Source organism: Pelodiscus sinensis, chromosome 9, assembly GCF_049634645.1.
Source record: "Pelodiscus sinensis isolate JC-2024 chromosome 9, ASM4963464v1, whole genome shotgun sequence".
Taxonomy (NCBI): domain Eukaryota; kingdom Metazoa; phylum Chordata; order Testudines; family Trionychidae; genus Pelodiscus; species Pelodiscus sinensis.
The window spans coordinates 10,785,205-10,798,911 of NC_134719.1; the positions used below are offsets into that span (position 1 = coordinate 10,785,205).

The 13,707-nt window shown below is 46.2% G+C and overlaps 1 protein-coding gene across 1 annotated transcript; it reads left to right on the forward strand.

Annotated features, from left to right (window-relative positions):
* The first annotated feature begins 7,003 nt into the window (after positions 1-7,003).
* On the forward strand, positions 7,004-13,230 carry LOC102444407 (uncharacterized). Its single transcript, XM_075937123.1, has 3 exons — positions 7,004-7,315; positions 9,562-9,667; positions 11,932-13,230. Exons 1-3 carry the CDS (start codon positions 7,070-7,072, stop codon positions 12,687-12,689), a joined length of 1,110 nt encoding a protein of 369 aa, XP_075793238.1. The 5' UTR covers positions 7,004-7,069; the 3' UTR covers positions 12,690-13,230.
* The last annotated feature ends 477 nt before the right edge of the window (positions 13,231-13,707 follow it).

Consider the following 13,707-nt stretch of genomic DNA (forward strand, 5'->3'; position numbering starts at 1 on the left):
AAGGCCATATTAAGGAAGTGACAACATAGCAACAGACTGTGTAGAATAACATTTTAAGCATTATTATAACAAAAAATATTTGTATTTCACTCTTTAAAACACCAGAGGAAAGTGAACTTCAGCACACATTTTCAGTGACTGCAAAGCACTGTCACTGGAGATTTATAGAATGAATTCTTTACCCTACTCCCGTCCTGTGGTACTATAGAACAGGTATAATGAGGCTTTAATATGGGCAAATTCTTGCCTTAATTGCAGCACGGTGTTTTCATAAGGGCTCCATCCTGGCCTTTGAAACGCAAGCCTTGGAAGGGAAAAAAAACTTATTCCTTGATCTGTAACACATTGAGGTCAGCTTGAATCATTAATTTGATTTCAGTAGACTTTGAATCAGGCCCTAAGCTCAATTTTTTCTAATGGAAATTTAGCATATGGGAAGAAGTAGCTAAGTCAGCTGTGTAACCAGCCAGCTTTCTGTAGACCAACAGCAAATGAGTGCTGACCATGATTTGGGAAACTTTTCATTAGTGCTTCCTCTGGATAGTCCAAAAACAGAAGAATTTCTATTAATTTTCCCCCCACAGTATCTGCTGTAGCTCATTCCAGGTCACAGCTATGCAGGCTGGACTGCTTAGAATGGTTCCTCGCCAAACTCACAATGACCTCATCCCCAGAGAGGAGGCTGGGGAAGAAAGTCCATAGAAATGGTCACAGTTGGAAAGAGTCAAGTGTATTGTAGATATGTTTTTTCCAATAAAATGGGGTAAATTCTTCTGGCAGTTAGCAGAGTGCTATTTCCATTGAAATCAAAGTTTTCCGTTAAAAGCATTTGCGGAAAAGAGCGTCTAGATTGGCACGGATGCTTTTCCGCAAAAGCACTTTTTGCAGAAAAGCGTCCGTGCCAATCTAGACGCGCTTTTGCACAAAAAAGCCCTGATCGCCATTTTCGCGATTGGGGCTTTTTTGCACAAAACAAATCTGAGCTGTCTATACTGGCCCTTTTGCACAAAAGCTTTGCGCAAAATAACTTTTGCCCGAACGGGAGCAGCATAGTATTTTCACAAGAAGCACTGATTTCAGACAGTAGGAAGTCAGTGTTCTTGCGGAAATTCAAGCGGCCAGTGTAGACAGCTGGCAAGTTTTTCTGCAAAAGCAGGAGCTTTTGCGGAAAAACTTGCCAGTCTAGACGCAGCCAGGGGGTGACTGCAATATGACATACCCAAACTATAAAACTATAGTTTTAATTTAACTAGTTCGGGTACCAGAGTAACATAGCAGAGTTTTGAAGGAGGATAGGGAGGTAGTTTTACAGATATGTATGGGGCTTGAAGGGCAGCATGGGAGAAAACACTAAGGTTCTTGTTTTGAAAATTTACCAAATGGGGAATCATGCCATCTTTTATCTTAGATACCCCAATGGAACTAAATATGCTTGGATAGTCTAACTCTGGACTTATTCCAGTTACACTTATTGCCAGACCAGGGGAGGTCAATGCCAGAGTGGACCCTGCCATTAGCAGCAGCAGACGGGCTAGCATTAACCTAGCAGGGACTGGGAAGGGTGAGGGTTGCTTGGGGAAGAGGCCGGGAGGGGGGGGGACTGCAGAACCCCACAGATGGGGGCCAAGAGCGTAGCCCTGCAGAAGTGCACCAAGTCCTGCTGCTATTGGGCTGTGCTCTCAGTTCCCCCCGCCAACCACGGGCTATGCTTCTTTCCAAGAGTCCTCTCCCCCCCAACTCCACTCCTCCCCTTTCCTCCCTGAGCTTGAATGCTGCAGATGAGTTCTTTGTAGTGCTTTGGAAACTCTCAGGGTATGTCTACACTACCCCGCTAGTTCGAACTAGCGGGGTAATGTATGCATACCGCACTTGCTAATGAAGCCCGGGATTTGAATTTCCCGGGCTGCATTAGCATAAGCGGGGAGCCGCCATTTTTAAATCCCCGCTGCTTCAAACCCCGTGTAGCGCGGCTACACGGGGCTCGAACTAGGTAGTTCGGACTAGGTGCCTATTCCGAACTACCGTTACTCCTCGTGAAACGAGGTGTACCGGTAGTTCGGAATAGGCACCTAGTCCGAACTACCTAGTTCGAGCCCCGTGTAGCCGCGCTACACGGGGTTCGAAGCAGCGGGGATTTAAAAATGGCGGCTCCCCGCTTATGCTAATGAAGCCCGGGAAATTCAAATCCCGGGCTTCATTAGCAAGTGCGGTATGCATACATTACCCTCCTAGTTTGAACTAGGAGGGTAGTGTAGACATACCCTCAGAGAGTGGGTGAGGGGTTGCTGAGCGTGCCCCCCCCCTTTTCCTTGGGAACACCCTTGGGATGCCAGACCACAGATGTTGCCAGACGAGGGAAGTTCATGTTCATAAACAATAGATTAAGGAACATTCCAGGGGTGGGTGTTTGAGGCTTGAGCTTACCATAAATGTCCGCAGCACTGCAAAATATTCAAAGCTGTCATTTACTGGCCTGTAGGCGGAGTTCAACTCAATAGGCACCTTTTGACATATTTTTGTATCAGTAAGTCATTATTTTATAGATGTTTTAACAGGTTTCTTTGAAGAAACCACTAGTATGTTGCTAGCACCCTAATAATGAAGATTGGACGTACGGGCTATGTGGATTTGTATGTAAATCAGTGGTTCTCAAACTGTGGTCCGCAGATGAGCCATGGGCTCAGGACTTATCCCCCTTGCAGCAAAGAGACTGCGGTGACACTCCAGCCGCATGCTTCCCCCTCGCAGGCTAGACCCAGCTTGTGTGGGAAGGAAGCACCTCCACCACACTGCTGCTCTCCCTCCCCTCAGCTGGGGGAAAGGCACTGCTGGCCTCAAGGCCTTCCCCACTGCTCCCATTGGCAGGAATCATGGCCAACGGGAACAGCAGGGAGCGGTGCCTGGGAGTGGCAGGAGGCAGAGAGTCAGGTAAGCACCCCCCATTCCTCTCCCACCCCCAGTCTCCACACTCTCACCCTGTTCCTTCACCCTTCCTCCCAGACCCCACCCCACCCTCAGCCTGCTCCTGCACCCTCCCTCTGACCCAGACTCTGCATCCTCAGCCCTCTCCTGCACTCTCCCTCCTTCCCAGACCACCCACCCCCACCCTGCTCCTAGACCCAGGCAGATTCTCCCACCTTCAGCCTCCTCCCAACTTATCAGCCAGACCCCGCATCCCCACCCTCTCCTCACCCATTTTGTCATCATGGGTGCTTGGCTCATGGCCCATGGAAAGGTCTACATTAAGCAGAATGGGCCATGGGCCAAAAAGTTTGAGAACCACTGATGTAAATAAATTGCAACATTTGGCACAGCCTGTTCTTGAAAGCAGATATGTTAGTAAAAGACAGCATAGTGGGTAAGAGAATGAGCAACAAGGGCAATTTTGTTTAATTTGGGGGGAAGTCATAAGTCATAATGCAGCAGTGTCATAAAAGTTAGAGATGGAAAAGACCGATTTATTGGACACCCAATCCATCTGCTTGCCAGTTCAGCTTTGTTTCCTGCAGTAAATTTTGTAGTGTTATGTTCTGCATTGTTTTAAAAATCCCAAATGTTGGCACTGCCAACACATTTGTTGGAATTCAGAAAACTATACTCCCTATCATAAACTCATAGTCAAGATCTTTTTTCTGTTATACTCAAGCTATTTTTTCTTGTCTTACTTCTATCCCACTGCTCCTAGTTATACCTGTTTAATATACATTGGTGCAAATAACTCTTCTTTGTCTACTAAGAGGTGCAGCTCAGAGTTCAGGGAATGGAGATGGGACATTCTGGCAGCTTTAAACCAGCTTCATGTATTCCCAGTCCTGAGCTGGCCTGCAGCCTCTGTGTAATTAGACAGCTGGGCAAATCCAGACTGAAATGTTAGCACTCCATAAAACAGAAAATGGTGAGCACCCACCCTCTGAAAATCAGATTCCTTCAAACAGTGTTTCAAATTGGAACCCTAAAAAATGGAGGCACTCAAAATTACTAGTTAATTCTGACAGTGCCAAGATGAAAAACACACCACCTCCATTTGCTGATAGAAAAATATGAAGATTAAATGATTTGCACATCACAAATGGAAACCATGTCACACCTGGGCTTAGAATCTGGGCAACTGGCTCCCACTTCTGTGCTCATATCACACCTCTCTCACACCCAGCAAAATGTAAGTTGTCAAAATGTATGTGCAGCTAGGCCTGGCCAGTTGAAACATGCCTGAGGAATGAAAAAGATCTAATTCCCAGATGACAAGGTGGGTGAGAGAATCTCTCTATCTACTAAAAAAAACCTTTTCCTGCAGAATGACAAAGTGATGTCGTCACCTCACTCTGTATCACACCTGCCTCCCTCTTCCTCCGCCCTCACCTTTCCCCACTGCTCTGCTGTCATGCTGGGCCAATGGGGGGCCCTGGAGCATGGTGTGTGTGTGAAGCCACAAGGCCTTTCTCCTCCCCCCTGATGCTCTGGGAGTGGTGGGGCCAAAGCAGCGCAGCCTCTCCCTTCCCCTGTGCTCAGGGTGGAGGCCTGAAGCTGCAAGCTGTGGGGCCCTGGGAGCCACATGGCCTCTCCCCTGCCCTACTCTCCAGGGAGCCTCCCCCTCTCTGAGGTCTCCCCTCTCTGGTGATCCTGGAGACAGGGGCAGATATAGGGCAGGGCGAACGGGGCGGCCGCCCCGGGCCCCGCGCTTCAGAAAGCCTCGTGCATGCGCCGTGGCGCAGCTGCGCATGCGCATAGTGTCACTGCGCATGCGCCGTGGCAAAGGGGGGCCCCCGCGGAATTATGCTGCTTGGGGCCCTGCAAAACGGTCATCTGCCCCTGCCTGGAGAGATGGGAGCCGCACCTGCACCCCAGCCCCCTCATACACATCCTCAAAGCCTCGGCCCGGCCCAACCCTCCTGGGAGTGGGGGAGAGAGCCGGGGAAGGCCAGGGCTGCCACACCAGGGAAGGCCTGGCCCTCCATGCCGGGGGGGTGAGGGAGAAGGGGAGAGAAGCTGGGGCTGCCTGCCCACAGAGAGGGAGGGTTGGTGAGTGTAGCAAGCAGGAGGCACTGCCTCCTGATATCCTTTAGAGAACCAATTTCTGTTGGTAAACAAGAGACAAGCTTTTGAGCTAAGCAGATCTCCTCTTCAGTACTGCAGACATAAGACAAAGGGCAAGTCTACACTAGGAGGCCAAGCTGTTCTAAACAAGACAATTTGTGTTACATTAGTAGCGTAACTCAAATCAACATGGCTTAGCTCTGCTTACCGCAGGGTCCGCACGGATCAGAGAAACGGCAGGGCAGCGATCGTAGCAGCAGTGTCTAATATAGATCTGATAAATCCAGGGCTGATTGCTCTCCAGTATTCATCAGAAAGAGAAGAGTAAGGGGAGTGGACAGAAGAGTTTCTCCTGTTGACCCAGCATGGTGTGGACCCTGCAGTAAAGTAGATTCTAAGCTATGTCGATTTGAGTTACACTACTAACATAACTCAATTTGTGTAGCTTAAATTGTTCTGTCTCTGTGGTGTAGATCTGTACTCAGATACACAGCTTGAGCAATCTCAAAATGTCTTTGATTCCACAAACTTGGTAGGCATCACAGAATGTACTGCATTTCAGACTGTCAACGGGGCTGACTACAAGCCAACCATTCATCTAAGACAGATTTTTCTTTTAGGTGTTCAGATGAGGGAGATATTTGTCAGAGAAGGGGGGAAAAGTTGGTTAGAATGTTCCTGCTTTGTCCAAGTAGCTAACTTTCTTTGGATTTAAGCCCTCCCTCCTCCTCAAACACTGTTCTGAACTTGTAGGTTTTTAATTCAGTAGAGAGTTCACTATTACTCTCCAATGCCATTTTCTATAAAACTATACAAATAGATCATTCTTGAAAAGAAACAAGAAAGGAACAAATCAGCCTATTCTACTCCATCCAATACTGCCGATTTATTCTGTAACAGCAGGCAAGCAAGGGTTAAAAAAAACTGTATGGAGGCTGTAGGAAGTCTGTGCAGCAAACACCGAAGAGGATTCCTAGGTTTTGGAAGACAGCATTAAAAACTTATCCTCTTGCAGAGTAGGACTAAACTGACCCCTGGAGCTGTTAGAACAGACAATGAAACGCAACGAAAACACATCGCCACCTGTGAGTGAAGACTTTTCCCACAACCATCCCTCTCTATCAGATCAATCAGTCCTCACTCTCAAAGGCAACCGGCACAAAACTTTAAAAAGATGAGCCGGGGAGTTTAAATAAAACTTTTCTCTAAATCATGGTCCCAATAGAACCACTGGAAATATGGCTTGTTACAACAGTCAAAGCGACGAGGAGTCCTGTGGCACCTTATAGACTAACTGAAGTGTAGGAGCATAAGCTTTCGTGGGCAAAGACCCACTTCGTCAGATGCATGTAGTGGAAATTTCCAGAGGCAGGTACCTACTACATGCATCTGACAAGTGGGTCTTTGCCTATGAAAGCTTATGCTCCTACACTTCAGTTAGTCTATAAGGTGCCACAGGAGTCCTCGTCGCTTTTGCAGATTCAGACTAACAGGCTACCCCTCTATTACAACAGTCAGTTACCCACGAGCAATCCTCCCCTACAGCTGCTCCCCCATCCCTCTTCCTTTGCTCCCTAGGACCAGAAGACGGGAAATGGGCCACCTCGCCTTGACCGGTCCCTCCAAATGTGTGCGAACTACTTTTGCTTTTTCCAAGCGTGCATTCAGCACTGCCCGCTTCCCAGACCCGAAGCAGAGCGGAGGGTGGGTCCCTAGCTTGTCTGGCTGCCGTGCAGAAGTGGGTCCAAGTTGGAGCGCTCGCCCAGCCCGTCTGGCTGAGGCAGGGAAGGGATGCAGGTGTGAGCCAAGCGGGGCCGAGCTGAATGCTCCCGGGCCCCAGGGAGCACTGGTGCCGCCTGCCCCTTGTTTGCTGTAAGGGGAGGGAGAGGGGGGTGCAGCTGACGTCAAGGCCAGCGCGGGCCCGGCCGGTCTTTAAAGGCTGCGCGGAGCGGCGAGCATGGCAGGAGCCGCCGCTGCCCGCTGAAGCCAGCGCCTGAGCCGGGCCGGGCGCGCGCCCGCCGCCGCGGGGAGCTGGATGGCGGGCGGGGAGCTGCAGGAGGGGCCGGGCGGCCGCCGGCCCGAGCCCTCCCGCGCGCGGCGCTCGTGCCGGGTGCCCAAGTGCGCGCGCTGCAGGAACCACGGCGTGGTGTCCGGGCTCAAGGGCCACAAGCGGCTGTGCCGGTGGCGGGACTGCGCCTGCGCCGCCTGCCTGCTGGTGCTGGAGCGGCAGCGCGTGACGGCCGCGCAGGTGGCGCTGCGGAGGCAGCAGCGCGCCGGCCAGGTGAGCGCCGGGCGGGCTGCAAAGAGGGGGGCGGGGCAGAGCCCGAGAGCGGTGGAGGGAGCATCTCCTGCTGTCTGGTGAGAATAAATCTTACAGGAGCGGCTCCATTAAGAGACTCGGGGAAGCTGGATTCTCTTCCTGGCTTTGGCCCCTTCTCTTGGGCGTGCCTCAGTTTCCCCAGCTGTAAAACGGGGGTAACAGTTGTGCCTCCACCCCCTTGTAAAGTGCTTCTGTGGATGAAGAGCCCTAGAGCAGTGTTTACCAACCTGAGGTCGGCAGAGCCCCTGGGCACTGCAAGGGAGTCCACAAAAAGTTTTTAAAAGTAAGGATCAGGAACACCATGGTGAGCCTGACCCTTACTTTTCTTCTCCTGCACCCTCTCCTGCCCCCCAAGCACAAGGCAGGGGGGCAACAGCCCTGTGCACCAGGATGTGGCTTGCATTTGATCCTGTTTTCTGGAACCTAAGGGAGCATGGGGAAAGTGCTTGCATCCCGTGCATGCTTCTCACACTTGTCTGGTGTGTGAGAGGCATGCATGGGATGCAAGCACTTTCCCCTCTCTCCCTTAGCATTGGGGAACAGGATCAAAAGCGAGCTGCATCCTAGCAGCATGGCTGCTGTCCCCCCATGCTCCCAAAATTTCCCTTTTGTTCCCTACCCTCTCAAAATTCCACCCTTGAGATGTTTGCTCCAGAGCTCCGTTTGACCACAAGAGCCCCTTCACTCTGTGAATTGGCAGGGGACAGATGGGACAGGAGCAGAGGAAGCAGAGTAGGCAAGTAGCAGCCAATAGGACCTGAGAAGCTCTGTGCTCTGCAGTCTGCCTGTCCCTCAGCCCATGCTGAAGCTGACAAGCTGTGGCTGTACTATAGTCAGCTTATAAATGTGTCAGTCGCTCTTTATCTCCCCCCCCTCTTATTTTGAATGTCACCCTGCTCTAACAGTTCAAAAGTTATTAGAGTGGTGGGAAGGGTTTAGTTGGGCTAGCAAAAATGGATAATTTGGGGGGGTCCATGAAATTTTAATAGATTGAAAAGGGGTCCATATGATTCAAAAGGTTGGGAACTACTGCACTAGACAAGAGCTAGCAGTGTATAATTAGTGGCGCTGCTGTCTCTGTTCCCTCCTTGTTTTAGGGCATGCTAGAATGATGGGAGAGGTTATTCACATTGATCATATTTGTTAAAAATATTCATGTAAATTTTAAAACCCAATAAATGCTCAGCATCTAAATCAGGACTAAGGCTCTGACCATAAAGCCATATTTAGTTACTTAAATAAGTAGCCAGGTTTTCAAGTGCTAAACATTCCCCAACTTCACTGGTTGCACAGCACAGTTAATATAGCCCCATACTTTGGTACCCAAAGATGGTTGTCAGAACCTTACTTTCTTATAAAATATTTTGCTGTTCAAGCACTTCTCATCTGTAGATCACAAAGAGCTTTACAGAGGACGTAAGTATAATTATCAGTCCCTTAGGCTTTTGTTCTTAAACATCTTATTTACTTCTGATAATGTAATTGCTTTACGTTAGGTTGCAAGAAAGTGGAACTCTTGGTAAAACTTGAGAGCTTGGCTCTCTTACCACCAGAAGCTGGTCCAATAAAAGATAACACCCACCTTATCTCAGCATTCAGTATAACCTGTAGGATCAAGATCTTTAATGCCGCTATGTGTATACACAAATACTACTACTGTTAGTGCATTATTTCTGTAGAATTAGACTGCAGCCCCAACACTTGAGGCTTGAAGTCTCAGTTCCTCTTAATTGTCCTAGTATTAAAATGACTGAGGGAAGTTCCAATAGGTCAGCCTGACAAGGGTTTTCCTAAAAAACCTGCTATTCTATGTGAAAAGGAAAGGTAGTTTATTCCGAATATCACAATAACCTGTTGGATGAAATCATGGTGCAGTAACAAGTTTGCTTTTTATTGGCAGAATCCTTAGTTCAACCTGGCTGTGTGAAAAATCCACACTGCTGACTGAATTAACTATCCCAACCAAACCTGTGTATAGATGCAGTGAGGCTGATGGAAAAATGTTTCCCGCAGCCTATCTACAATCACTAGTGATTGTGAAGTTCCTACAGCCATGGGGGAAAAAACCCTTCCATTGCTGTAGCCTGTGTCTGCACTAGGAGGTGCAGTATAACTTTAATGGTGTCCCTGTGGTGCCCATAATATAGACATGGCCTAAAATGGATGCATGGTTTATCTTATTTTCTTCTTTCCATGACTCTGCACAGGTTAAGAAAGATGAAGCTGAACATTCTCTTCTATCAGCCAGTTGCAGATTAAACTATCAACACTACCCCAAGAATACTAGCATCTTGGCCAAAAGCATACTGGCAGGTAAGGAGACGTGGCCTCAATTTGACAAGATACTCATGCCTCATATGGAGCATCTGAGTAGTCCTATCGAATTCCACAGGACTAGTCTTGTGTTTAAAGTTAGACATGTAATTAAACATGTTGCTGATTTGGGATTTTTTTAAACATATACACATCAGCACAATCCTTCCAATATCTGCAGTTCAAATTGGTGCATGTGTGTGTAGAGGAAGACAAAAATGCAAGTTTTTGACAGCATGGGTGATTAACCGTTAGAACTACAGGTTGAAGCTCCCTAATCAAGGCTTCCATAGTTTGGCAACAACCAGCAGGCTGGAGTCAGGAGTGTTGTGGGACAAGGGAACAGCGGAGCCTGGTGGGATGTGTAGCAGAGGCTCTGTGCCCCAGGGCCAAAAGTGGAGCCTCTGTGCACTGGGGGCCAGTAGTGGGAGGGTCAATGGCTAGGAGCAGAGCCATGATGGGGCAGAAGAGAGCCTGAGCATCCTTGGGGAATGGAACCCCAGAGCCCCGGGGCCTGGCAGCAGAGCCCCAGCACTTCTGGGGAGGGAAGGGGTCAGTGCCCCGGGGCTAGCAGCCGGAGTGTGGTTTGTGACCAGGCAGGTCCCAAGGGTGCTGGACCACAGAGGTTCTACCTGTACTAGGGGGTGTCATGGACAGGGGTGGATGAGAGTGCCGGGGGGCCCAGGGCAGCACCGCGGGGCCCCGGGCAGCGAAATTTTGCGGGGCCCCTCCTTTGACACGGCGCATGCGCGGAGCCTCGGGAAGCGCGGGGCCCGGGGCAGTCGCCCCGCTTGCCCTGCCCTAAATCCGCTGCTGGTCATGGAATCCCAGTCATTTGAAATGTTTAAAACAAGACTGAATGTTTCTCTAAAAAGAAATGCCCTAGTTCAATCACATTGTACTTGAGCTGGATGAAGGAACTATTATTAGGTGAAATTCTATGGCCTCTGTTATGCAAATCAGATTAGAATATCATAATGACCCCTTCTGGTTTTACAGTATGTAAATTGAATGAGGATTAGGAATACAGCTAGGTGAAAATCAATTTTTTTTCCCCACAGAAATGAGGGAAGGGAAAGGGGGGAAGTTCAGGACCTAAAACTATCAAATTGAGACTTTTTTTTTTTAACCAATGTTTCATCTAGACGTTTTACTTTGAAAAATAGAAATGCTTTATTTAAACTCTGATTTGTAATAGCGTGTCCATTCAAATTTCACCAAATTAAAACAAAAAAGGGAAGACACCTGAAATATTTGAATTGAAATGACAAAACTTGGGGGGGAATGGAGTTTGTCAGCTCAAAACAATGAGGTTTTGATTTAATAAAAAGTAAATAATTTTGATTTGAATGGAAATGGATTTTTGTGAGATTTATTTCTAAATTGTAAGATCCATTATTTTATCTTTTACTTGGGAAGAAATTTTCTTTTTTAGGCATATTATTCTTTAACTGTCTTCTGAAGCAGCTGGCCTGAGCATTGTACTAGACAGGATACCATATTATACATAGCACTGATCTGATCCTTTATCACAGTTCCTATGTTCCTAAGGTATCATCAATGATAGATGTAGTAGGGCCACAGGCAAAGAAGCTATGTTACCTGCGTTGGCTTGAGTGAGAATGCTCAGGCCATATGTTTGTAAAGCGTTTTGTACATTTTATAGCTCTGAGTAGTTATTTAAATTTTAATAATGCAAAGGTGTAATTCCACTTAAACATAATTCTAGACTTCATAGTATCCTGTTTGCATATATAGCACAAGGATCATGACTGCTAATGATCAAAAATATGGCCTTCTACTTTCCAATTTTGATCTTTGTTAGATAGTCCAGGCTATTCAGAGGGTTAGACAGGTTATCCCTTACATGATCCACATAAGAATGATGTCAAATTATAAAATGACATTTCTTAAAATAAAACCTATCAACAAATATTTCTAGGAGGCACTGAAATAATATAATACCAATAAGGTAAGTTATCAGTCTATGGGCAGCATGGTATAGCAGACAAACCTCTGGACTTGAAGTTAGGTGCCTGGGCAAGCTACTTTCCTTCTCTGCATTTTCCCTCTCATCCTTTGTCTGACTTGTCTAGTTCACTGTAAACTCCTCAAGGCAGAGATGTCTGCTACTACGTGTTTGCACAGCATCCAGCACAAAGGGACCTTGATCTTAGTTAGGACCTCTAGTCACTACAGGAAAATACAAATAATCAATGATAATGATAAAAATACTAAATGAAGCCTTTCATTTGTTTTCCTAGGTTATAAGCCTCCACAGGAAAGCCAACTCCACTTTTCTAACTTGAGTGAGCGAATGAGGAAACGAAGAACATTTGCAGATAAAGAGCTGGAATGCATAATGCTGGAAAGGGAACTTAGACAGAGAGAACTAAAGGAATTAGCTGTAGCTCAAAGCTTACAAAGATCAAATGAAGATTGTTTACCAGGCACAGAAACAAATCCATTTAGCACTGGACACAGCCAGCTTTGTGACTCAACATATTTTAATCACAATTTGATAAATCTTTGGTTTCCTTTGATACATGCAAGCACTATGCTTTATCAGACTAGAGATTTTTTCCTACCAAATGTAACTTTTACATCAGGTGAAATCAAAAGCAGCCTTTTACAGAAATATAAATATACCTTTACTAAGGATGCAGAGAAATATGTTCAAGTGTGTAAGGAGCTGGCTCAGGCCAATATTTTAGCCAAAGAACTTGGCTCCTTTCAGAGAGATTTGAGATCAAAGGCAACAAAAACACAAGCAAGTTTTGAAAAAGTTAAAGAATATTTTGAATACGACCACAACCAGAAGTTTGGCTCAGAAGGTTTTCTCTTACAAAATGATCCTTCCTTACTACAAAAGCACCATGTGAGTCAACACGTGAAAAATAAGTGTTCTGTGGCAAAGGAAAACCTCAGACACTTATCTAGAATATCCCAAGAATGCTGTTCAGAAATGAAAGTTAAAAATAAGAGATTGTCATTTTCAGTGGAATCCTTGTTAAAAGTCTAAAGGCATTTAGGGCCTAGTTCTACTCCTTTAGAATTCAGTGATTACATCTTAACGGACTCCATGTATCAACTGTGTGTCTGATTCTGTAACTCTCTCTCATGTGAGTAGGCCCATTGACTTGATTATCCAACTCCCAATGAAATCAATGCAAAACAGCCAGTCTTTAGTGCGAGTGAGTTCATGACCCCAAATGGGACTTCTTATGAGAATAAGGAATATTTATGTGGGTAACAAAATCATTCTCCATGTTGAAGATACTGTGTTTTTTCTGTACTTTCAAAGTGCTGACTGCAAGTACTCTGTAATATTTCAAGAGACTTATTCTAATGTATGTTTGACTATAAAAGTTGTAGTTTAAATTTCTTTATTTTAAAGTATTAACAAAATAGAACTACTGTAGATTTATAATAAACTGAATACATGTGTGGGTAGTAGGTGATTTTTGACTTTTTTTAATTACTTAATGCATGTATTAATTTGCAAGACAATGTATAAATGGATGTGTTTGCATACTAAATAAAGTGATAAGAGGGTCACTCTATGGAAATGGAAAACCAGTTTGAATAAAATGGGCTTAGCAGATATGAAGGCTTAGTTTGTTGATGCAATATACCAGGGCACATTTTTACACCAATGTTCAATGTATTAGGGCCTCAGTTGTCATATTAGTATAAGCCAGGACTAATTTCAATGAAGCCTGGTCCAAAGTCCCTTGAAGCCTTGAAAAGGCTCCCATTGCCTTTAGTGAGCTTAAATGACCACTGAATAAAGTCCTGAAATGCCTACAAAAATAGCTCAGCACTAGCTCTCTTTTCAGTATATTTAATAGAATAGTCAAGCAAACAAAATAATGTAATACAGATATTTAATATGTACAGTCAAGTCAGACTGTACAAGACAGACTCTGGTTCACACCCTGGTATGCATACAGAGGAAACCCCTAAAATCCTAATTAGCAGCCTAGTAGATATTCATAGGCAGAATATGATCCAGAATTGGAGGGAGTATGCTGATGTGC

Coding starts and splice junctions, on each gene's coding strand:
- LOC102444407 (XM_075937123.1), top strand. CDS start 7,070: ATGGCGGGCGGGGAGCTGCAGGAGGGGCCGGGCGGCCGCCGGCCCGAG. Junction 7,316..9,561: donor GGCAGCAGCGCGCCGGCCAG/GTGAGCGCCGGG, acceptor GACTCTGCACAG/GTTAAGAAAGATGAAGCTGA. Junction 9,668..11,931: donor GGCCAAAAGCATACTGGCAG/GTAAGGAGACGT, acceptor TTGTTTTCCTAG/GTTATAAGCCTCCACAGGAA.